Source organism: Leptodactylus fuscus, chromosome 6, assembly GCF_031893055.1.
Source record: "Leptodactylus fuscus isolate aLepFus1 chromosome 6, aLepFus1.hap2, whole genome shotgun sequence".
Lineage (NCBI taxonomy): Eukaryota > Metazoa > Chordata > Amphibia > Anura > Leptodactylidae > Leptodactylus > Leptodactylus fuscus.
This window is the reverse complement of record NC_134270.1, coordinates 35,723,150-35,747,100: the sequence shown is the minus strand read 5'-3', so window position 1 is coordinate 35,747,100 and position 23,951 is coordinate 35,723,150. Positions and strand designations below refer to the sequence as shown.

Sequence of the window (23,951 nt, the reverse complement as noted above, 5' to 3'; positions counted from 1 at the left end):
AACTCCTCCTAGCTAGCTGCCATCTTATGGCTTGAGGGAACATGTGATCGGGGTCCCTCATTCTGTGAGCTGGTGGGTGTCCCACACAACTTGCTATTCATTGCCATTTATATAGATAGGTGGTAATAAAATCTTCAGATTTGAATAGCCCTTTAAATGGAAACAGTCAGCAAGGCCCTTACTACATTTATCTTCTATAAAGTTTATTTACTTTCATACAAACTAAAAACGGAGTTTCTACAGAGCTTTGGTCTCCTGTTAGGAAGTTATCCCTAGTTAGTACATTATTTTGCACTAAGGATTGACCAAGACACCACAGGGCAGCTGTGCAAGAACCGTGCGGGTTGTGTCAGCCGGGCTATCTGCAAACGACATTGTCTTATATATAAAATAACATCTGTAAATTTATTTTTTACGTGCAGACATTTGAAACATCAGGAAAGAGTTTACAGTTACATCCTTGGTGGTCTAGTACAATGCATAGGTTACGGATACCATCCCTGGTGGTCTAAAGATTACCGACATCATCCTTGGTAGTCAAGGGCAGTGTATAGGTTACTAATATCATCCCTGGTGGTCTAGAGCTTATGGACAGCATACCTCGTGGTCTAGGGCAGTGTACAGGTTACTGATAATATTCCTGGTAGTCTTCTAGAGGTGATGGATAACATCCTTGGTGCCTTAGAGTAGTATAGAGTTTACTGATAACATCCTTGGTGGTCTAGAGCTTATGGATAGGATATCTGGTGGTCTAGGACAGTTTATAGATTACTAATAATATCCCTGGTGGTCTAGAGCTTATGGATAGGATATCTGGTAGTCTAAGGCAATGTACAAGTTACTGATATATCCATGGTAGTCTTCTAGAGGTGATGGATAACATCCTTTGTGGCCTAGAGTAGTATAGCGTTTACTGATAACATCCCTGGTAGTCTAGAGGTAATAGAGAACATACCTGGTGGCCTAAAGTAGTGTAGAGTTTACTGATAACATCCCTGGTGGTCTAGAGAAGCATATAGTTTACTGAAAATATCCCTGGTGGTCTAGAGGTCAATGATAATATCCATAGTGATCTAAATGTTACTCATAATATCCCATAACATTTCTGGTGGTCTAGGGCAGATAATATCCCTGTTCCAATGGACTAGGGCACATAAGATTTTAGCAGAAGGTAGGACTCCTCCTCCATTTGAGCCTGTAGTTTGTAAAGACACAATGATACTGTATCCTCTGTGGAGCTTGAAAGTGTGCAAAATGCTATAGAGGGTTAGGGCTCTTGTCACCAGGACGACCAGGCCATATAGGAACCCCTATATACATCTACATAACGCCTTTACATATAATACATAATGTACAGTAAAAGTAAAATGTGCTTGACAGATCATCTTAACCATTCATTGGTGTCTTCCAGGCAGGTAAACTATTACATTTTATACAGATATTTATTTTATAGAATGGACATTGTTAACAATAAGTTACAACCGAAAATTATCCAGCCGGGAATTTTTGGTGATAAATCCGTAACCATCACATGTGACTTTAGCGTAAAGAGGTCTGTGCTAGTAACTGGGTAATATCATATGGTCTCAGGGTCTCGAAGTAACATCTAGTGTCAGCAATCCTACAAGATACATTATTAAGGGTTATCTCTGCAACATCAAGACAACAGAAAAGAAAGGAATTGTTCTTGCTGGAGCGTTTTTCCAGGAACACCAATGCTCTTGTTTAAGGACTTTGCCGGGTATTGTAGTTCACCCCATTGAAGTGAATAGGAGGTAGCGACAATATCAGACATGCAGAGTGGTGCTGTTGTTGGATCCTCTTTTCCAATCTTGGACGCACTCTTTGAGAAGACAACAGGTAGTTGGATATCTATACACCAATACCAACACAGAGCAGGCACAATACCATTAAGGCTAGAGCTACATGGCAATTTTGGTTGTGCAACATGAAGATTGCAATCCTTCACTGTGACATCATCCATCTTGTAACACAACCACTGAACATATTGCAAAAAATCTTTGGCTACAGATTTCGTGCAACTTTGCCAGTATAGGCCCTACTGTAAGTCACATGTAAATGTAACACTTCTTTTTTACTGTCTTGTGTTGCAAATCCAAAAATCGCATGCATCTCGCAGCACGATTGCGCCATAAAAACGTGTGACTTAACTCGTAGCCTAAACCTAATAGACACGTGACCCTGTGTTATTTTACCATAATCTGCCATCTCACTGCATTTACAATTTAGGATATTAAGCCTATGCGCACGACGCTGACATCACCTACATCTCAAACAGCCACAGGACAGTATTTGGAATATTATAACCTTATATTGGCAACAGGGGCTTCTCTACATTGTACAGTATCAGGCGACTTCCATGGGCTTTGAGAGTGGACATTGGCGAGGATAAGCAACAATAAAGGCCGATCCTTATATCTATGGACCCAACAGGGTCAGTGGACAGAACGTGCGACCATCTGCAGAATGCACGCTACTCTGTACATGTTCCAACAGAAGCAGTGGAGATCAGTATTAATAAGAGCAATATTCCTAGTAACTCCTTTGGGCAGTATTGAACTTTAGCAAGTAAATGCAGCGACAAGGACACAAACCCGTTACATAAAAGTTGGCAATGAGAAGAACTGGCTTGATCCACAAGATCCCGCCATCCACTACCTCTGTTGTAAGAGCGCATAGCAATTCTCCCCCTAGTCAGATAACCAGCAGGAGGCCAGCTATCCGTTCTTCGCCATGATTTCAGCACTGCAGCATAGAGCCATATAATGGCCGAGAGGCTGGGCCCACAATAGGCTCAAGTTTTGGCAACAGAAAACGCAACACTGTCACCATGTGGCCAGTGTGCAAAGTACAATGTTAGGCCAAAAAGGCAGCCTCTATGTCCTGGCATAAAGTGGTGGCACATCCCCTTATCTGAGCTACAAGTTTCCACGGAAGTCATCTTCAAGTATGGGTAACTGGACGGACAGTCTTTCTCCAGGGTGGATTAAGCTCTGTTACCCCATGACAGCGCAGAGGTGACAGCTCAGACCTTTACTATTCACTAGTAACATCCAGGTTTCAAAAAACGTAAATCTTGTCTCTCTGTACATCATCCAGATCGTCATCCAGACACAACAGAACCTAGGAAGGAAAGAGACGTGCAAAATAAGCCATATACAATGCGGATGTGACGCCGCTCTACACAGAAGAGATAGACCTTACAGTCATTCAGTACTAAGGGAACTTACGAGAAATGAACCAAACATGGCGATGGAGGAGAGGAAATGCCAAATGTCATGGTCATCGAAGAATCCAAGCAGGATACAATCTCTGTTGTGCTCTCGAGATTCGGCTGGGGTTTTCTGCATACGAAAGAGAAGTAATAGATAAATGTCAGTCAGGGGCGTAACTCCCGGGGTAGCAGCTGCCACAGGGCCCAGGACATTAGGGGCCCGGTAACAGCTGCTACCGCTGCGTCTTTTTTTTTAACTAATAGGCCGTTACCGGCTGGAGTTACTCCATAGAGCATGTCAAACGAAGTGCCCCCTAGTAAGAAAACGTCTCAACCAAGTATCCCCAAAGTAACGATTACTTATCAGTCCTACAGGAATTTTAATGTCCCATGATGGCCCTCCACACAATATAATGTCCCTGAGTGGCCCCTACATTAATATAAATTAAAAAAAATCCCACATACATAAGGATTTTCAAACAATTTCAGGTTTGGCCAAACCTGAAATGTTATGGGTTTGCCAACCACAAACTACTACTATACTCTGAGATTTCTTCAGACCCTCAGTGCATGATTAGAGAAGGCCCAGGGAAGGTGAATAAACAAACAGTATTACTCACCTCCCCTGGGCTCCAGTGCTGCTCCCTGTGCTCCTCACAGATGACATCAGGCATCGTAGCATCATTATGCCACATGACTTATGGTCCCCGATGTCATCTCTGGAGGCGAGAAGACGCGATGAGCACATTGCTATAGATTATTAATATCATTTGCCTGGTAAACCTTATGTGTGCTTGCTCCTATATCTCCCATAATGTGCACATATTATGGGAGATACATGGGAACATGTTAAATGATTCCCGTAACATGTTCAAAGAGATTCCCTCGGATTGAGATTGATGAGGTCTGAACCTGACAACTCCACTATCCAGAAGACTGAAGGGACCGAGGAACTGCAGCAAGGACTATTTCCTCTTCATGGTTTATAGGTACAACTCCCCCCCATTTACCAATGGCCATGCCTGATACTGCAACTCCCACTCACTTCCCAATTAAGGAGATTCTACTTCAGATTTCTGCTAGTCTTACCTGCCAGGTACTGAGTCCTTGGAAGAAGAAGAACAGCGCGAATCCCCAAACCACAGATGTGCAGGCGATACATAGTAAAGGGAGGGGAAGGATCCTTTCTCCACTGCGAAGCTTATGGTACAGATGGGAAACAGACATTGTAAGTTGTGGAGGATAAAAGGGTCAGAAAACATCTCAGAATCTTTCACATCTCACCTTCATGATGATGTAGAAAGCAAAGTAAAGCAACAAGTTGCAGATTCCAATGGCGAGAAGGTAAGAGGCAAAATCATTAGGTCGTACAATGAGGCCATACGCTGCCCTGAAGAAAGAGGCCATACATGATTATACAGTATAATGACCATGTGAGACAAGGTTAAGAAATGGTTAACCCCTTGCATTCACACCAACGCTACGGCTTTTCTCCTCGTGGAGAAAGTGGAACCTGCACCAACCGTGACCATAACTTGATATGCACCCCGGTCTGGAGAGTTGCCTTTTCTTTCTCCCCCACCCCCTTCTTTTCATGTACTATACATTCTTTAGTAATTCCATTACACAACTTACTATAGGTGACATCTTTACGATGATCCATGATCATGATACCACTATATAAAGTGACGACATGGGCCGAACATCATTGTGGCCTCCTTCATTGGAGGATGTCAAATCATTGTGCATTGTGTCTGAGGAGCGGCAAGGACTATCAGATATGGGAACGGTAAGGAATTACTAAGGAATAATATTACAATTTGGGTTAATTTTACTTCCAGTAATCGATTTTTTAATACAGATTTCTACTATAATGGATAAGACTTCTAAAATCTGCATCGAGATGCAATGTGTGTGCTGGGCCTTGAATTTTACTTTATAGAAAAATACTTACAGAGACCAGTTTATGATGTTCCCCATCACAAGCAGCACCATACGGTCCTGAAAAAATATGGATAAATGTTAGAGTCTAATATGCAACAGGGAATGTATGAAGACAGAATGAAAGTTAAACCCTACAGAAAGCTGTCAGTCGAATGCTTGTTCAGCCAACAGCTATTCTTCCTGACCATCCTATGCATTCACACTGGTTGGTTAGGCCAAGTGTGTGCGTGTTCTCAGAAGGGACAGGGGAGTAACCTGCTGACAGACTCCTCTAGAAGTAGCTCATCATCACTGAAACATTAGGATCGGGCATGTTGAAATCCAACTGCCTGGTGCTTCTATCATCTGCCATCAGGGAAGAGTTGGGCATCCTTGAAACGCATTTACTGTCCCATTTTCCCAGAGGTAGAATTTCTCTTCTGCCCTGGCATTATGGCCGATAGAAGGCAGAATATTGTAGAAAGGAGGCGTAGAGAATACACATCTGCCCTGGACATGCATGTGTCAGATCTCCCAGTCAATTACCTTCACATCCCAGATTATAAAATACATATACAGACATATAGAGAGAAAAGAAATATGATGAGACACCTCCATGTATACAAATGGAATAGAGAACAGGATACTACTCACCACATACATAGGGGGGCTACACTGCCGCACACAGTCTGTGTATAGAACCTGCAGGATACGGCGTAAGATCCCCGAGTCTGGAGACAGAACAAGCAAGTCATCAGGAAAACACTGATAAGGGGCGATAGGTAAAACGATCTATATTCATAAGCAGCTTGACCATTACCTAATCTCCAGCGGCCCATATAATAGAGCTGGGTGCTCAGAACTAGAGTAAACACGATATGAATCACAGAGAAAACTATCCAGAAAATGGTGTTTCCTTTCCCAAACACCTGCAGACAAGAAAACAAATGGTTAATAAAGTATTCTTAGACAATAAGAGGCCATGCAATTCTGATGGGACAGGCCAACTATCCTATGTGTATGGGGTGTGCCAACGCTTCCTTGACTGATGACGTCATCAATAAGAAGGATCAGGAGTACTGAATTTCAACATGTCTGATCCTTTCTTTTTGTGGAAGATAATCCACCACCACAAGTGTCTGAATTGGATATTCTGCTCTCCTCATTCAGAATACATGCACACTTTGTTCATTTGAGTGTATTTGGAGATAGCTAGCCAGGTTTGGCCCATTGCTATTGAAAGTGTATGGGCACTATAAGACATATGAGGATGTACACGGTTGGCACAGCTGTAGGCAGGGACGTAGATGGGGGCAGAGGGGTTGGGCTGTGCCCTGCTTGAGTACACTTGTGTTCTCAATGAGGAGAGGGGATTGAGCCACTGCCAGACATCTCTGGTGAAAGCTTATATCCTGTGATAAAGAATCCGCCATATTAAATTCCAACATGTCTAAATATTCTGTCCCCCGAGATTTGCCCACAGTGGCGTCAAGAGGTCCCACATGTCTAGATGTCTTATGATCTTGCTAAAATAGGTTTAACTACATAGAGTAAGTGTGGTCATCTTAAGGTGCAGATGGACACTTTAGGTATGGAAGTGAATACATAACTGTCTATACCATGAGCGGTGTAGGATCATACAGGCTGAGGTAGATCTTCCTACAAAACTACTCCATATAAGTAACATAAGAATATCCCATCTAATTTACTTACTACACCAATGACGGAGAAGAAGATGACAATGGCTAGACAAGCATAGGCACTGTAAGCACTGGCATTAATATCCGGGTGTCTCTTCTGATACAACTTCAACATGCAGAGTCCGGCAATCATATACATGAAGGAAGTATCTATATGGGAAAAAATGGTAAGTAAGGGGCGTGATGAATAGAGGGATGTATGAAACGAGATAGCATGGATTGGCTACTATACTAACCAAACTGGAAGTTGGTGTAGTTTGGACACACATGGTAACACGCACTGAGTAGACCTTCCATCATCAGGGCAGTGCCCATGGCGTAGAATAGACCAAAGTGTTTGGGTATCCCACATTCCTGAGGGCATAAAAGATATTTATTAAAAACAATACATATTATATATATATTTTGTCAGTCACTCTCCATATAGGGGGCACAATCTACATTCCTATCAGTACGTCTTTGGAATGTAGGGAGAAACCGGAGTACCCGGAGGAAACCCATGCAAATAGGGGGAAGAACATACAAACTCCTTGCAGATGTCCTTGGCTTGATTCAAACCTTGGACTGCGAGGCAATAGAGGCAACCACTGAGACACTGAGCAACTAGTATGGCTTTTAGTACAACTAGCACATGGCTTGTCACGTAGATTCCTAAGAGCCCAAAATAGCAGCAGGAGCCTTACTGCTGAATGGTTCCTTCATTAATAAATTTGCAAATGAATGTAGCTTTAGTGTGACTTGTCCTTACCTCCATCATCTGCCCCTTAGTGTATATACGGATGTGGTTGTGCCGGAGTTCTCTCTGTAGTACAATGATGAGGAAAAGCAACCCCAGCATGATGTATCCTAGGTTGCTGAGAATGTTGTTAAAAGCACTAGGGAAAAAACATAACATACATAAGATATAAATGTAAAGTCTAAATAATATCTATCTTTTATTACAGGTATAAGTCTATAGGAATGTATGTAAACATGAAGCAGATTCAAGAGTCTTGGAAGGTTTAGCACCGTCTTTTCAAGACGTGATCTGTTAAGGTGGCCATACACCCTCAACAATAGTCAGCTATTTCTCCTGACCTTCCCTACACACAGTTAGCCAAAATTATATATATATATATATATACACTCACCGGCCACTTTATTAGGTACACCTGTCCAACTGCTCGTAAACACTTAATTTCTAATCAGCCAATCACATGGCGGCAACTCAGTGCATTTAGGCATGTAGACATGGTCAAGACAATCTCCTGCAGTTCAAACCGAGCATCAGTATGGGGAAGAAAGGTGATTTGAGTGCCTTTGAACGTGGCATGGTTGTTGGTGCCAGAAGGGCTGGTCTGAGTATTTCAGAAACTGCTGATCTACTGGGATTTTCACGCACAACCATCTCTAGGGTTTACAGAGAATGGTCCGAAAAAGAAAAAACATCCAGTGAGCGGCAGTTCTGTGGGCGGAAATGCGTTGTTGATGCCAGAGGTCAGAGGAGAATGGCCAGACTGGTTCGAGCTGATAGAAAGGCAACAGTGACTCAAATAGCCACCCGTTACAACCAAGGTAGCCAGAAGAGCATCTCTGAACGCACAGTATGTCGAACTTTGAGGCAGATGGGCTACAGCAGCAGAAGACCACACCGGGTGCCACTCCTTTCAGCTAAGAACAGGAAACTGAGGCTACAATTTGCACAAGCTCATCGAAATTGGACAATTGAAGATTGGAAAAACGTTGCCTGGTCTGATGAGTCTCGATTTCTGCTGCGACATTCGGATGGTAGGGTCAGAATTTGGCGTCAACAACATGAAAGCATGGATCCATCCTGCCTTGTATCAACGGTTCAGGCTGGTGGTGGTGGTGTCATGGTGTGGGGAATATTTTCTTGGCACTCTTTGGGCCCCTTGGTACCAATTGAGCATCGTTGCAACGCCAAAGCCTACCTAAGTATTGTTGCTGACCATGTCCATCCCTTTATGACCACAATGTACCCAACATCTGATGGCTACTTTCAGCAGGATAATGCAATGCCATGTCATAAAGCTGGAATCATCTCAGACTGGTTTCTTGAACATGACAATGAGTTCACTGTACTCCAATGGCCTCCACAGTCACCAGATCTCAATCCAATAGAGCATCTTTGGGATGTGGTGGAACGGGAGATTCGCATCATGGATGTGCAGCCGACAAATCTGCGGCAACTGTGTGATGCCATCATGTCAATATGGACCAAAATCTCTGAGGAATGCTTCCAGCACCTTGTTGAATCTATGCCACGAAGAATTGAGGCAGTTCTGAAGGCAAAAGGGGGTCCAACCCGTTACTAGCATGGTGTACCTAATAAAGTGGCCGGTGAGTATATATATATATATATATATATATATATATATATATATTTTTTTTTATTTTTTTTTAAGTGTTTCAAATGTGAATAGAGGAATAACCCGCTGCCAGATCTCATTTTACTGAGAATTAAGGACCCAGCACGCCCAATTCTTTCATTCCAACATTTGCAGGAATCAACCAACCACAAATAAACAATACGCTATGTTCACATCTGCGCTGTCCCATGGAAAACAGGACTTTTTGATCTTGCAATTTCTGATGGAGACTGCATAGCCATAAATAAACCTGCCACAGTAAAGTCTAAAGTGCATGGGTGCGCTCAGCTGAGACGGCACAACATACCTATCAATAACAGTCTACAAAAGCAGAATACAAGTATATAAAGTGTATAATATAGGCTATCTGCCACAATTTTGGGCAGAATAAGGCTGAGCTGTAGCGCTAGGCACATCCCATGGACTAGAGTGATGCTGTCAGAAATGATCAGACCAGTCTAAGACAATGCCATCAGGCTTTAACCCCACAAAATCCCTATAATTCCACCTCCATATGTATTCAAGGGATGAAGGTATGTTTGCATATATGAGGTTACTTGATGATTGATCAGTTCATGAATACTACTGGATTATTAGCAAAACTATTATTAAGAAATTATAAATTTATTATTCTTGATTTTCACAATGCAATAGCCTCATAAACACCAGCTAAACTGCTGCTATATATATATATATATATATATATATTTATATATACACACACACATATATACACATACCTCAGAGATCCAAGGGGATGAGCACATAGGAAGTTATAATAGCAAATATCCTGATTCCCAGTTACATTCACCACCTACAGAGAAGAGAGTGAATACATTACATTCAGATGTATACAAAGCAAGGTCGGTGGCTTAAATAACTTTCATACTTCTCGTATCTCACCGTCTGGTAAGTTATAACAAGCTGCACGACCGGCAAAGCATAGAACACCGCTATAGTGGAGATATTCCTGCAGAGGAGATACAAGAGAATATAGAGAGTCCTTAAGGGATGTACAAAGCATAAGAAGTAGTTTAGGAGTAGGTTAGAATGAGGTAGGGACAGACGGTGGTAGGATTCAGGATCAGACTATAAAGGGTTTGTTTGCAGTCTTGTAAACATGGAGACACAAATGCACAAAATGATCCATAGTATAAATACTACGTGCAAAAAAAAAAAAAATGCTGTATAAACCCCCCCAAAAGTGATGTGTTTTGTGATGAAGATGAAGTACAGAACATACGGTATGCAGATAAATAAGCATATCCTCACCAAAAATAGATTTGGTACTTTTTTCTCATCACACGCTTGTCTTTTCTTGCCAGGTCAGCGACACACAAGTATTTCTGAAAAACACAAGACGGTATTCAGTTAAGAGGACACCGGATCTGTATGCTATCACTATACCTGAGGTTATTACTAGAGATGAGCGAACACTGTTCGGATCAGCCGATCCGAACAGCACACTCCCATAGAAATGAATGGAATCACCTGTGACGCCGGCCGGCCACCGGCAAAGTCAGCGTCACAGGTGCTTCCATTCATTTCTATGGGAGCGTGCTGTTCGGATCGGCTGATCCTAACAGTGTTCGCTCATCTCTAGTTATTACTTCTCGCTCACCTTTGTCCTAATAACATTCTTATCGGACTCAATGTCGGTCAGTGTATCATAATCATCTTCTTCTACAGAGCTCAAAGACTCCAACCGCGGACGAGGCACAAAATTCTCAAGAGATTTGTCTGCAGGGAATAAAAATAAACACATGTAAAAATTTACTCCTAACACAGTAAAGACTAATTCAGATGGCTGCGATCTGCCCAAGTATATGGTCCATATTACAGCCGCAATCCTGTCCTGACCGTAGGTCTAATGACCTGAACTAGAGAATATCCCCATGGTGGGACTATTAAAGGATTATCTTATAAGGATCTATGATTCCGGTCATTAGACCCAAGATCAGGATTTGTGGCCATAATACAAAGCGTATAATATGGCCCTATTACTGCAATCTGAATGTAGTCTAATGAAATACTGCACAATATATAATATTGCTGTACAGCCATTGCTTTATACGGCTAGGGCTATATGGCGACTGCAATGTTGCACTGTCGTATTGCAACTAATGATAGTAAATGTGGTCATGTCACTGCAGCCCACAAGTAATTGTGACGGTCTTACGACCTTGGCGGGAAATCTGACTCCATTCACTATCATTAGTTGGAAGGGACAGGGCAAATGTTGTGATCTTAATGTTGATCAGTCACAAGTCGCTGTGTAGCGCTACATCACATGGCATCTCGTAGTCACTGCACGGTGTAGCCTGGTATCAGGTCTGTATAACTACGCATAATACTGTACAATATATCATATCTGGCAATTCACACCATCAGCAAATATTACAATGAAGATTATCCAATTACCAATAATTACAGAATGAGTCAAATTGATTTTTGATTGTCCTGAGACTTGTGGCAAGAGTGTCTCACACCTAGTAATGTCACGGTTACCGCACTCCGGCTACACCTGGCCATAGACCGATCACTCGCTGACCACCACACTCCCCTCCTATTACTAATAATTCTGCAACCCATTACTAAGAGGATGCGATGTGGCATGAGTGATCCACTATGTCATTCCTATGGAGGAAGGGGGAAATATTCTCGTAGTAGCTATCCCAAAAATAATAGACTGTGCTACATGGATACAGGCGGCATGGAAATCCAATAAATTCAGTGCCCGCCATATGTTGGTTTACTGTAACTAATCATTGTCCTTTTCTACTTCTGGATAATGTGATGTAATTCTGTGATGGACACTTTGCCACGCTCATGAGACAGGAGTATTCACAAAACTAGCCCAAAGGAAGAGTGGTAGTGCCCATCGGGTATACAGGGTGCACATGGCAGCATTGCTTGAGGTGGGCAGGACTCGGCCTCTTCCTTTGTCCTAGTTTTTACAAATGACTCCCTATTAATGCGATTGCTGCAGAACATGACTGATTGGACAATCTCTAAAGAACAGCAGAGGCAGTCACTTCATCGCCACACTTGTCAAACTACAGCCCCACCTATATTACTGCTTTATAAAATAAAAAAAAAACTATTTCCTAACATAGGACAGGACCTTTCAACACCTCTAGTTCTTAGTATCTTAGGTCTTGTTCCAATGATTCTGAAATAGTTGGAATTTTCTCTGTAGCCCCCACGGTTCCCAAGCAATCAATGCTTGTTAGTTATAGTCCCTGATATATTATTTAGGTTCTGTACTGTCAGGTAGGCGGTGTCAGGCAGGAGCAGACAAGGGGTGCGATTCTAAGCTCTGACACTGTCTGCCTCCAATTGGTGCTCCTAGTCACACCCCCTGCCTGACACCGCCCACCTGACATTACAGAGATTAAATAGCACATCACACATCAAAACTAAGTGCATGGATTGCTCAGGAATGGTGGGAGCTAGAGAGAAAATTGCAACTGTGCTGGAATCTGTGAAGCAGCAGCTATTAACAGATGCAAAGAAGTTGAATTGGTGGAGGTGGTGAAAGGTCCTCTTTAAGGGAAGGTTTTAGTAGGCTGAAAAAAATCTGATTCAGGAAACTATTTTTTTTACACCACTTTTTTTTTTAATCTGTCTGATTCTCAGTGCCCAATTAACTTATGTAAAATGGACCCCACACTTCTCTATGCTCACTGGGCATTGCTAGTCTAACACAATGGTCCAGCCAAGGGCAGGGGGAGTGCCGCAGACTACCAACACACTGTATGCACAGAGAAGTCTTATGGCTTTTACAGAAATGAAGACAGGACTGGGAATTGGAGAGAAAAAAAACTGCAAAGATCAGAAAAGACGACAATAGGTAGTTTATCTGAATCCTTAATATATGAAACTTCTTGACAAGTGGAGCGCTCCTTTAACATGACAGCTATATAATATCTTACCAGTGTTACAAGACCACAGTGGGCGCTCAGTAACCTCTCGACTGACTCTCTAAACCCAGACTGCCTCTGACTTTTTTTTAGAGATTGAGACGATAACAGTTTTTATTATGTAAGGAAGTTTTCTGTAATCCTTTAGTAATACCACATAATGTGTTCATAGGCCGCTGGAGAGCAAACAGGTAGCGGCGCTTGAACTGCTCCTGACCTTAAAAATGAGAAACGATGTGTTAGATAAACATGGAGGAGAAAATCTTCCCATTATATCTTTAATATAAATTGAGAGAATCTGGAGGATCCCCTTAGACCGGGACAAGGTAATCCTTGTGTATACAGGACTGGCAGATACGGCCTTGGTTTACAGAACAACCTGACAAAAAAGTAGTCCTGAATAAAATGGTTAATCATCATAAAACAATGGCTGGAGGAGAGCTTGTCACACGGTATCCTGATAGCTACATGTTATACTCAGAACGGCTGGTAAACCTACTGCGATACGCAGGAGCGTGAGGGGGCGTTCACACTTGTGTTCCGTGTCCGGTGTGTGCATTCCACCGGGTTTCCGTCCTCAGCCCCAGCGAAACTGGACAGGAGGGACTTAAAAACCCATTAACTTGAAAGGGCTTGTAAAGGTGACCGCCGTTGTCCGCCTGCGGTCTCTCCATGGGAAAACCGTTTTTTTTCCGGCTGGACACAAAGTCAGACAGTTACACAGAAAGAACAAGCTGCTGGTAATGGAAACTGATAGAGGGTGACATTAAACTGGGGACTCAATACTGTGGGGCAATTGGAGTGGAACACTATAATGTGGGGGCATATAATGTTAGGGTGACTGTAGGAGCATACCATAAAGTATACTGTGTGGGGGCACATGGAAAAACAGACGAGAATGGGCGGAGTCATTGTGGAAGTGGGTGGAGCTAAATTTGCTACAGTCCACATAGCCCTCTAGAACCATTTCAATATCTCATGTGGCCCCATGTGAAAAATTAATTGCCCACCCCAGCCATAGCTAGTACATTGAGATAACAGGAGATTCTACTCGGCACAATAAGATATTTACTTCGACACTGCATCATATGTGTCTGTTTAATGCATGTGCTGGAAAAGCTCAGGAACATATGTTAAATGCCACTAAGTGGTATCCATCCCCCATAGGTGGACATCCAAAGAAAGTATACTTTATGGTATAGGTTTGTTTTTTTTCTTACTACACATAGCCTTCCATTCCATGCAGAGATGAAATGAGATGAAAATTTTGGAGTCCACGAGCCTCTCTAATTCTCGCTTATGGTGTCTCTCACACCTCCCGCTCATATACTTCTAAGAAAAGTGTAAGCTGATTCTTTAGTGAGATGAGAGTCCATCTCATCTCCCAAGACAGATTCAGCAATGAGTTTAGGTTGAGTGAATGATTTACAAGGAGTGGGAGGAAGAAAAGAGTCAGATAAGGCCATTTTTTGTAAGATATATTACCAAGTTTGTAATACTTGTCTATACTATTGATTTATAAAAAGTGAAACAAAGACACTTATAATATGGATCAAAGAAATAAAACTGGCAGATTGCTGCAGCTCCTTGTAGATTACCTGTATAACTGTACGAGGCCTCTGCTGAGGACATCAGACTTTCCGTACCATCTGGACTCGCAACAGAACTGTTCTCTGCTGCAAGATAAACCAGAGCATCAGCAAAAAAAAAAAAAAATCTATGGTAGGATTCCAGGACGTAAAGTAGATTTCCGAAATAAAGCGTAATGCAAGTTTAACCAAAATGAAGTGTTGTAAGCATTTCCTTAAAACATAATACTTCTATTGTAGGGAAATGCATTAGCAGCAATTGCATAAAGCAGTCTGCAAACAAAGGACAAGAACAACATCCATCATATACCAGTTTTATTACGTCACTGGATTGACGGTGTTACCGTATAAGTGATGTCACTAACCCTATAAATACAATACAGCAATATATCAATTACCGTATATACTCGAGTAAAAGGCGACCCGAATATAAGCCGAGGCCCCTAATTTTACCACAAAAAACGTGGAAAATTAATTGACTCGAGTATAAGCCGAGGGGGGGGGGGGGGGAATGCAGCAACTACTGGAAAATTTCAAAAATTAAAATGGTCGGAGTTTTTGGGTACAGTAGTTGCTGGGAAAGGGGAAGGGGAGGGGGTGTTTTGGTTGTCTGTCTGCCCCTTCCCTGAGCTTGAGGACTGAGTTTTTTTCCCCCCACTTGGAATTCAGTCTGGCTGTATATAGGGGATCTGCAGTGCTCCTATTAACCCCTTTCCGATGGAACAGGAGCACTGCAGATCCCCTATATTCAGTAGACCGGGAACTGTCAGACACAGGGATACCTAATGTGTATGTGTTTCACAGTCATTTTCTACTTTTGTATGTATGAACTTTTATTTACTTTATTTTTTTTTTCACTATTCTATGAGAGATTCTATACATTACTATTAAAAAAAATTGTATATATATATATATATATATATATATATATATATATATATATATATATATATATTATATATCTTTTTTTTTTTTTTTTGCTTGACTCGAATATAAGCCGAGGGGGGCTTTTTCAGCACAAAAACTGTACTGAAAAATTCGGCTTATACTCGAGTATATACAGTAGATTGTTCCCATGTAGCAGTGAGGTCCACTTACCTATGGAGCCATAGCCACAACCATCATATCTCTGATCGATAGAAGGCTTCCCTAAAAAGAGACAAGAGTGAGGCAATCTACAGCATGTATGGCTCAAGACATTACTTAGGCCCGAATACTTCCCGAGAGGAGCCACAAATATTAAGAGACCTGTGCCTTATAACCGTGGCACAGCAGACGCATTAATATCGGTGTACAAAGCGCCGGTCTTAATGAACGTCCCCAGTAGGATTTCTGGATTGTTATCCACAGTCTAAGAAATGCCCTAAACGTTATATAAGTGCTAAGGGACAGCTGACACCCCAGTTCCTCTATCTTAGCTAAGAGTGCGAGCCATCTTTTCCCCAACGTCAGGAAGGCGTGAGGACATCAATACAGATAGTCGGACGATCCCGATAATATCAGCTGACATTTCCCCAATCTGCACGACTATGTTTAGTAGGAAACAGTCCCGTAATGTATAAGTACAGCTCCATTATCTAGTAAGATCGGCCGAGACTGCACAGAAGCCAATCTATAAAGGACCAGACTCCTGCCATAATAACCAGCTCTGTGAATGGCCTCCATAATATCTGTAGTCACTTTATATTTCCTGCAGCTTTTGTAGCATTTCTAAGACTGTAGAAAAAAATCCAGCAGCGGAAAATGCAGAAGACTAAACGGGGAAACTTTCAGTAGTCCACACTATAGTAATCTCCAGCATGTCAGACTACTGGAAGTCATCCAGACACAAAGGCCAGACCCGTCACCACTAGAGGTAAGTTCTGGATGTGGCACGTACCACGGTTAGATTTCGTTTTACTGAAAATAATGTGAGCAAACCATGCATGAACTTGGATCAGGAATGCACAACCTGTGCCCGGTGGATACATGTGGCCTGTAATGGCATTTTGCACAGCTCTTAACCATCTGGTCTCTGACCTGCCTGCCCGTGCGGGACCGTACTGATGTATTTTCCATGTCAGAGACAAGATCAGTGGCCGCCAAACAGGAGTCGGGTGGATAAGAATTAAGGCCGGGTTCACACGAGGTATTTTGGACTGGAATTTTGACGCAGAGGCTGCCTCAGATTCCAGTCCAAAACACGGGTAGCCGCAACTGGATGCTGATGCAGTGCACCGGCATCCAGTCGCGACACTCTGCTCCGGATTAGGCCCAAATGAATGGGCCTAGTCGGAAAGGAGGTCTTTTAAGATGAAGGTTGTGAGGTGAATCTGCCTGAAGAACGAGCATGTTGCTTCTTTTTTCCGGGAGCCGGAACAAACCGCTCCTGGAAAAAAGAACTGACCAGCTCCCACCGTTTTTTTGGTCAAGATTTTGAGGCCTAAAAATCCTGCCCAAAATACCCCTTGTGAACTCAGCCTAATGGTGCCATCTTTGGGAGTCATACATTGGCAGTATAGGGGGTCTCCTGACCCTGAGGGACAATCCAGAGAAGAGTAGATGAGGTGGAGAGGAGCTAATGCTAGTATGTGGCTATCTTCACTGTATTTTAGGGGAAGTTCACCCATTGAACTTGAAAAATCCAGAAGCAGAATTCTTCTGCTTTACCAAAATCACCGCAGACTGTGCTGCAGAGTTTGCAAATTTCGAATCAAAGTCTGCACAGGCCAGGCAGTAAATTTCCGCCTCCCATTCATTTCAATGGCAGTCCTAAGGTAAACATCCACTGACACTTGTTTTATTCACCAGCTGAAAAAAAAAATTAAAAAAATCAGGGTCCGTCTCCCACTGAAATGAATGGAGGCTGATATCAGGCACAATTTAGAGGTAATTTTGAGGCACAATCCACCTCAAAGTTCCTCTATGTGAACATACAGGAAGTACAATGGAGAGAGCCACATGGTGACTGGGGGACAAGTGACCCCATCCTCCTGACAGACAAGTGACCCCCATCCTCCTGACGGACAAGTGACCCCCCATCCTCCTGACGGACAAGTGACCCCCCATCCTCCTGAAGGACAAGGTAGTAGCCATGGAAGTGGAACCAACATGCATTAAACATTTGATATGTCAGATATATCTCTTATAATAATATCCCTTTGTGTTTTAATGAGGCCCTTGGGAATGATTCAGTCCAACCATGAGGCCCTTGGACCGGGGTCGGTCGTGCAGCCCTGAGCTAGAGGTTTTTTGTTTGTTAGTATATTAAACAAAGTCCAATTTAAGCGGATCAAGAGCTAAACCGAGGAAAAATATCAGCACAAATGACAACAGAAAATTCCCCTTACACAGAAATACGTTATGGCCACACGGGTAACCTGGCATGGGACTGTGCCAAGCCTAGCACACTGCATGCAGTTCTACCCATAGACTAGAGACGCCCCCCAAAAATCTCTTACCGAGCAGAGATGCTGGAAGCGGTAAATGGTAAAAGCAGAAAAATACATCATTAACCTATAGCAGTACAACAAGCCAATGCACTTCTACATACAAGAGAGGTCATATAAAAATGTACGTACTGAATAATGGCGAAACGCAATGAGACATCGTCAATAAAGAGGCCCGGGCACCGGACAATTGTGCTTTACTTAATAAATATATTAGCCATAATAGAATTCTGAAGTGCCTTTTTTTTTTTTAGAGCTTTATCTTGTGCCGTTCCTCTGTTATTCCTCCTGGAAGTGTATGACTAAATTGACAGCTGGAGGTTACCATTCCCACACCTTTTTGACAGTCTATCACTCTCAGCAGTGACTGGACTATGCCACGCTGTATGTTGTATTCGTAGCTAGAAACACCTAAGCGTCCATTTATGGGTTTGTTTGTTTTTTGGAGGCATAAGGGGTAGTTCACACGTAGTTATTTGGTCCAGATTTGGTCAGGAAGCCGCATCAGAATCCGGACTAAAATGCTCCTGCCGTGGCGTGACTATCACGGCTTTCCGCTCCAGACTAGGCCCAAATGAATGGGTCTAGTCCGGAAGGATTGTCTTGACGTAGACCAATGCGGTTACGGCCGAGATAGGGCAGGTTGCTTTTTTTATTCTACTGCTCGCGGAAAAAGGAAATGACCAGCTCCCATTGAATTCAATGGAAGGCGTTTTTTTTTTACTGAGATTTTGACGCAGATTTGGTGTCAAAATCCGGACCAAATAACTACGTATGAACTAGCCCTAACAGAGGAACGGCACAAGTCAGAGTTATAAGTAAAGAAGTTCTGGAATTGCCATTTTATGGGGAATACAAGAACATGTCAGGTAAGATTTATGGGTCTACCAGTAATACATGGACCATGTTATATCCGTAAACTGAATACTATGAATATACAGCATTATAACTGGTCACAACTAAAGAAAATGGAGACACGCTATAAATATCACATAATTCTATGACACCAATGTTGCACATTCTGTAAATTCTAATTTTGGATGGGGTATTGTATATATTACCTGTTTCGTCATTCAAGGCTCCTACAGAATGGAGTAAGCCGGCTTCTTTCTTGTTCTTTCTGTTGAAGAAGACACATAACATATAGACATTCTGCAGATGTGCTACTTCTTATAGTAATATATTCATCCTACACTGGATATAGCAACCAATGAGGTTACGGCCGAGACTCTCTTCCATTTTTTTTTCATAGACCTGTGTGATACCTGGTTTTTCCACTGACCCATTCACTTCAATAGATGAAGAGTTCGGTCCATAAACAGAGATTACACAGAGATTATACCTGCATAAGTCACTGAATAGTAATATCAGTAGTTTTTGCCTGTCATGATTCATACTTATAGAAATGTATTATATAGGGGACTCCATCTTTAGTTTCTTACCTCCACTGCTCCCAGCAGTATACAAGAAGTGCAAACAGGTAAAAGGACAGAAAGACACCTAAACAGAAGAGCATCCCCCCGACGTAAGTGGTCTCTGAGGAAAGAAACACACGGGCAGCACATGGTTAAAAGGGACCAGCATTTTATTCTACTTCTATCCCAAGTGGCATATAACAATATAACAATAGACATGTAACCGTATATAACAGACTAATAGGGTATATGGCATCCCCTTTAAGGCTAACCATGCAGAACACCTGTAGACTGTTGTATGAACGAGCGCACATGAATATAAACGAGTATACAACTCTTTACCAAACGGCATATGTGTCATGATATAAGACTTGTAAGCCGATGGCTGGTCAGGTAATGGAGGGGGTGTACATCTCACGCAGACTACTAAGGTGGGTGAGATGAGAAAACTCCAGAAGGAAGGTTTGTTCTCAGCAGACAACTTTCAGCTTCTGAGCATTTTGGTAAATGCTCAGTATTGGGCTGGATTTTTAGGAATGGCAGGTAAGTTGGTAGTGGGACCTGTCATTCCACCCCCCTCCAGTCCACACTTTGGGGATGTTCCGGCAGCGACTCAGCGGCAGAGAGTCTCCTTGTCAAGGAGGCTTAAGAAGTCAGCTCCAGCAGCAGACTGGGGCAGAGCTTGGCTGCAGAGTCAACAGAGAGGTCATATTTTTGGAGCTGTGTCCTGAATGATTCTACTGGCTTTTGGATTTCTGTGATTCTAGGTGAGGTAACCTATTCTATGTTTAGTTAGAGCCTAGCCGGGCAGGGATTTATTTTTGTATTGTTTCCTTTTGTTGCTGCACTGTATTTTTGAGTGAAAATAAAACTATCTTTGTATTGGACTAAAGAAACTGGACTTATGTGTCTATGCCACCCCACCTAACCACCCCAGACCCTGACAGTCTCTACAGGTTACAACTCAGAACTGATAACGGTCTTGATTTTATAGGTGCTGAATTAGTGTGAGGTTTGATAATGGACCCAGTAGAATACAGAGCAGTCATCAAGTTCCTTTACTTGAAAGGCCGCACACCAAAGGAGATGTTCGATGAGATGAAAGAGGTCTATGGTGAGGATTCCCATCATATGATGTAGTCAAGAACGGTCAATTCAAATCTGGTCAGACTTTGGTGGAAACCACTCCAATTCCAGGGCGACCCCACTCTCCTATTGATAAACACAACATCCAGCAAGTGGAGGTCGCCATTTTGCAAAATTGCCACACAACCATTTGCCACCTAGCCCAAAATGTCAAGATTAGTGTGGGGTCCGTGGAAAAAAAAAAAAAAAATCATCCAAGCCCATCTTCACATGGTATCTGCTCTTTGGGTTCCCTGGCTGCTCACACCTTTCCAGAAGCAGTCGAATGCTCTCATGCTTTATTGGCGATGTGGCATGGAAACCTGGAGGACTTTTTTAACAGACTGATCATACAGGATGAAAGCAGGGTCCGTTACTACGATCCTGAGACTAAAGTGCAGTCGATGCAATGGAAGCCTCATCACTCACCGCCACCAAAGGCGGCACATGCCCAACCCTCAGCAGGCAAGGTCATGCTCACAGTATTTTGGGACCAGTATGGAGTAGTATTGATAGATTTCCTAGAAAAAGGGTACCATGATCACTGAGGCATACTATGCTTCACTGCTGCAGAAATTGTGGGAGGCCATCAAAACCAGAAGACGTGGCATGCTCACCAAAGGTGTCCGCTTTCTGCAAGACAGTGCACCAGTTCACAACTGACATGTTGCCCAAATGGAAGCATGCTCCTGTGGCTTTGAAATTGTACCGCATCCCCCTTATTCACCTGACCTCGCACCATCAGACTTCCAAATCTTTCCAACAATCAAGTCATTTTTGAAGGGCAAGCCTTTTCCAGACTCTGATTTCTGAAGTCACAACGTGGCTTTTGGACCAACCTGTTGACTACTACAAGCGAGGTATTTACAGTTGCTTAAAGGGATGGGAGAAGTGTGTCCCCCTAGGTGGCTCCTATGTAGAGAAAGACTAATAACTGTGCCAAGTTTCATTGCTCTCAGTCCACAGGAAGTGGGTCAGGTGATATGTTTAATGAACGCCCGTCGTAAATCCCTGGACGTGTTAACATTGTTGGCACGGAAATTCCTGCAACCCATCTGCCAAGTGAAAATAGACCCAAATGGCTAAGTGAGAGCCATTTAACTAAACGTACAGACAGAATTAGATCCTGTCTTAAGAATATTTTCGATTTTTTTTTTTTCGATTTTTGGAATTAGAAGATCAGAAAAACCTTTTCCAAAGCATTCAGCACAGAAAATATAAACTATAATGGCTGAAGAGCCAAACCAGACTGTATCCATACACTACTCACTGCTTGTGGCAGGGCTGACCAAGACGTCCAAAGTCTTTTGACGGTTTCCATGTTCCACCGGGGTATCTGTAATAGAACGTGCAAGTATTACAAGAGTGATCTGGACAAAAGCAGAAGCCGAAAGCAAGAACACAACAGGTTACCTGGATTCAATGGGTAATAAGGCAGCCCCCCACCACACGCCTCATCTTCCGTCTTCACTACAACCACAACATAGAAGCCACCTTTGTTGAAATCTTTTCTCTGGAATTAAAAGAATATATGAGATATAAAACGGAGAAAAGAGTCTATAAGATAGGATAGTAATCATAAAAAGTATGAATGAAAAGTTACATAGACACACAACCATGGTTCTAGATTGTCTTTTTCCCCTATACAGCATATCCCACTAACCACGAGAGCCGTCTAGTGATATTTTCTATTAGGTGTTTGACCTAATAAAATGGATCTCTCCTCCACCTGGATACTATAATGTATGTACAAAGGTAAAATAATAACCTAAAAGGGAACCAAAGTATAAAAAGCAAGATACAAAAATGCAATTCCAAGCCGCCCATTAAAACCCATGACCAACCATGTAGTACATGAATGGGCGGAACATGTTAGATTGGACGGGTGACAAGAAGTGTTAGTCTATGATTTCTATAGGCCATAAGAAGACATATAGAAAGAATGGAGTCATGCAGGGGAGACAAACCAAATAAGAGTAATACCCTGACCCTCTGATAGAGTATGGTTGTATCAGAGGAGACCCAACGTACCTGAACCGTGATGGCGGCCTGCTTGGTCATAGTCTGATACATGCCAATAAAGGCGACATTATTATCAAGGTCGTATACTGGGCACTGAAAGAAGAAAAAAAAACAAAAGAGAATGGGATATTCCTGGCAAACACAATGGAATTCATTGACCAATTCTTCAAACAACATTATCAAAACCTTAAGAACGTGTGGCCTCTACCCAATCCTGTGAAGGTTACGGCTATGGCTGCACAGTCTAAAATAAATGTACTCAGACCTTTCACATGGAGGGCTCCCACCCATACCCTTGTGAACCCCAATTCTCACAGGGGCACAGAGTCACATGCCACATTATAAGCTGCAGGTTCTATTCCCTGCTGGTGAGCAGACCATGTATTACCACCATTGACGTCATACTGACATGGTGAAGGTAAAATATCAAATTCAATTACCGTATATCCACATATTCATTACATTTAGAAATATCATAGTATACCTTTGAGGATATACCACGTGTGATCCTACATACCTGGATATCTTGTATTGAGATGACGGAGCAAGGAAATGCAGTCGGAGAAGTGACTTTAACAATCACAGAGTCTACCTCCGGTGGAAAAACATACTTAAAGTACTGCAAACACACAATAAGAAATACAGTATAAAAGACTGAAGACAAGTTTGCAATGAATGAGCTAGTGACATATAACTTGCACTCTGCACCAACACGCGTTCACAGTTTACATTCATATACTGTCTCACATCTTTATACCATCCAGTAAGTATCATAGAGGCATCAGATTTATGGGATCTTACACTGATGCTCAATTTTTCGGATAGGTCATTGATAGTCAGTGGGTGTCACTACTAGGACGCTGACCAATAAGTAGAATGAATGTTGCTGGTGCAAAAAATAGCAAGAACACAGCCATGTCACAACTGTTACTAGAGAGTTTCTTGATGTTCAATGTCATAATTTAATGGGATCAGAAATTTTTTTTGCCCCGGTCATCTATAAGCAGGGCCATGGCGTCGGAGTTGGAGTCAGGACTAGTGTTTGAGTTGGGAAAAAAGTTACTGATCCATATTCTGGCATCTCAATAATATGTTAAATTATATTATGAATATTGTATAGTTAATTAGATCCATACTTTATTATATACTACTTTATTTACTTTCATAGGATTTCAATCAACAGCTTTTTTTTGTTCGGATTCTGACTGATCAAGTTTCTCAG

The 23,951-nt window shown here is 42.3% G+C and overlaps 1 protein-coding gene across 3 annotated transcripts in view; it reads right to left on the bottom strand.

The window, feature by feature from the left end:
- Positions 1-1,368: 1,368 nt before the first annotated feature.
- SIDT2 (SID1 transmembrane family member 2) overlaps positions 1,369-23,951 on the bottom strand; it is a 37,731-nt gene continuing 15,148 nt past the window's right edge. Inside the window, exons 6-29 of one of the 3 annotated variants that reach the window (XM_075279705.1) lie at positions 23,247-23,348; positions 22,739-22,822; positions 22,121-22,220; positions 21,978-22,043; positions 19,610-19,703; positions 19,229-19,287; positions 18,180-18,191; positions 15,838-15,888; positions 14,749-14,826; positions 13,305-13,367; positions 10,849-10,967; positions 10,500-10,573; positions 10,131-10,197; positions 9,968-10,041; positions 7,607-7,733; positions 7,095-7,212; positions 6,872-7,008; positions 5,979-6,087; positions 5,813-5,889; positions 5,190-5,236; positions 4,520-4,625; positions 4,325-4,435; positions 3,252-3,365; positions 1,369-3,144 (exon numbers count right to left, since the gene is read on the bottom strand). In XM_075279705.1, coding sequence (XP_075135806.1) covers positions 3,082-3,144; positions 3,252-3,365; positions 4,325-4,435; positions 4,520-4,625; positions 5,190-5,236; positions 5,813-5,889; positions 5,979-6,087; positions 6,872-7,008; positions 7,095-7,212; positions 7,607-7,733; positions 9,968-10,041; positions 10,131-10,197; positions 10,500-10,573; positions 10,849-10,967; positions 13,305-13,367; positions 14,749-14,826; positions 15,838-15,888; positions 18,180-18,191; positions 19,229-19,287; positions 19,610-19,703; positions 21,978-22,043; positions 22,121-22,220; positions 22,739-22,822; positions 23,247-23,348 — 2,052 coding nt within the window. In that variant the 3' untranslated portion in view covers positions 1,369-3,081. The remainder of the gene's footprint in view (positions 3,145-3,251; positions 3,366-4,324; positions 4,436-4,519; positions 4,626-5,189; positions 5,237-5,812; positions 5,890-5,978; positions 6,088-6,871; positions 7,009-7,094; positions 7,213-7,606; positions 7,734-9,967; positions 10,042-10,130; positions 10,198-10,499; positions 10,574-10,848; positions 10,968-13,304; positions 13,368-14,748; positions 14,827-15,837; positions 15,889-18,179; positions 18,192-19,228; positions 19,288-19,609; positions 19,704-21,977; positions 22,044-22,120; positions 22,221-22,738; positions 22,823-23,246; positions 23,349-23,951) is intronic. The other 2 variants (XM_075279703.1, XM_075279704.1) reach the window with 2 other exon arrangements.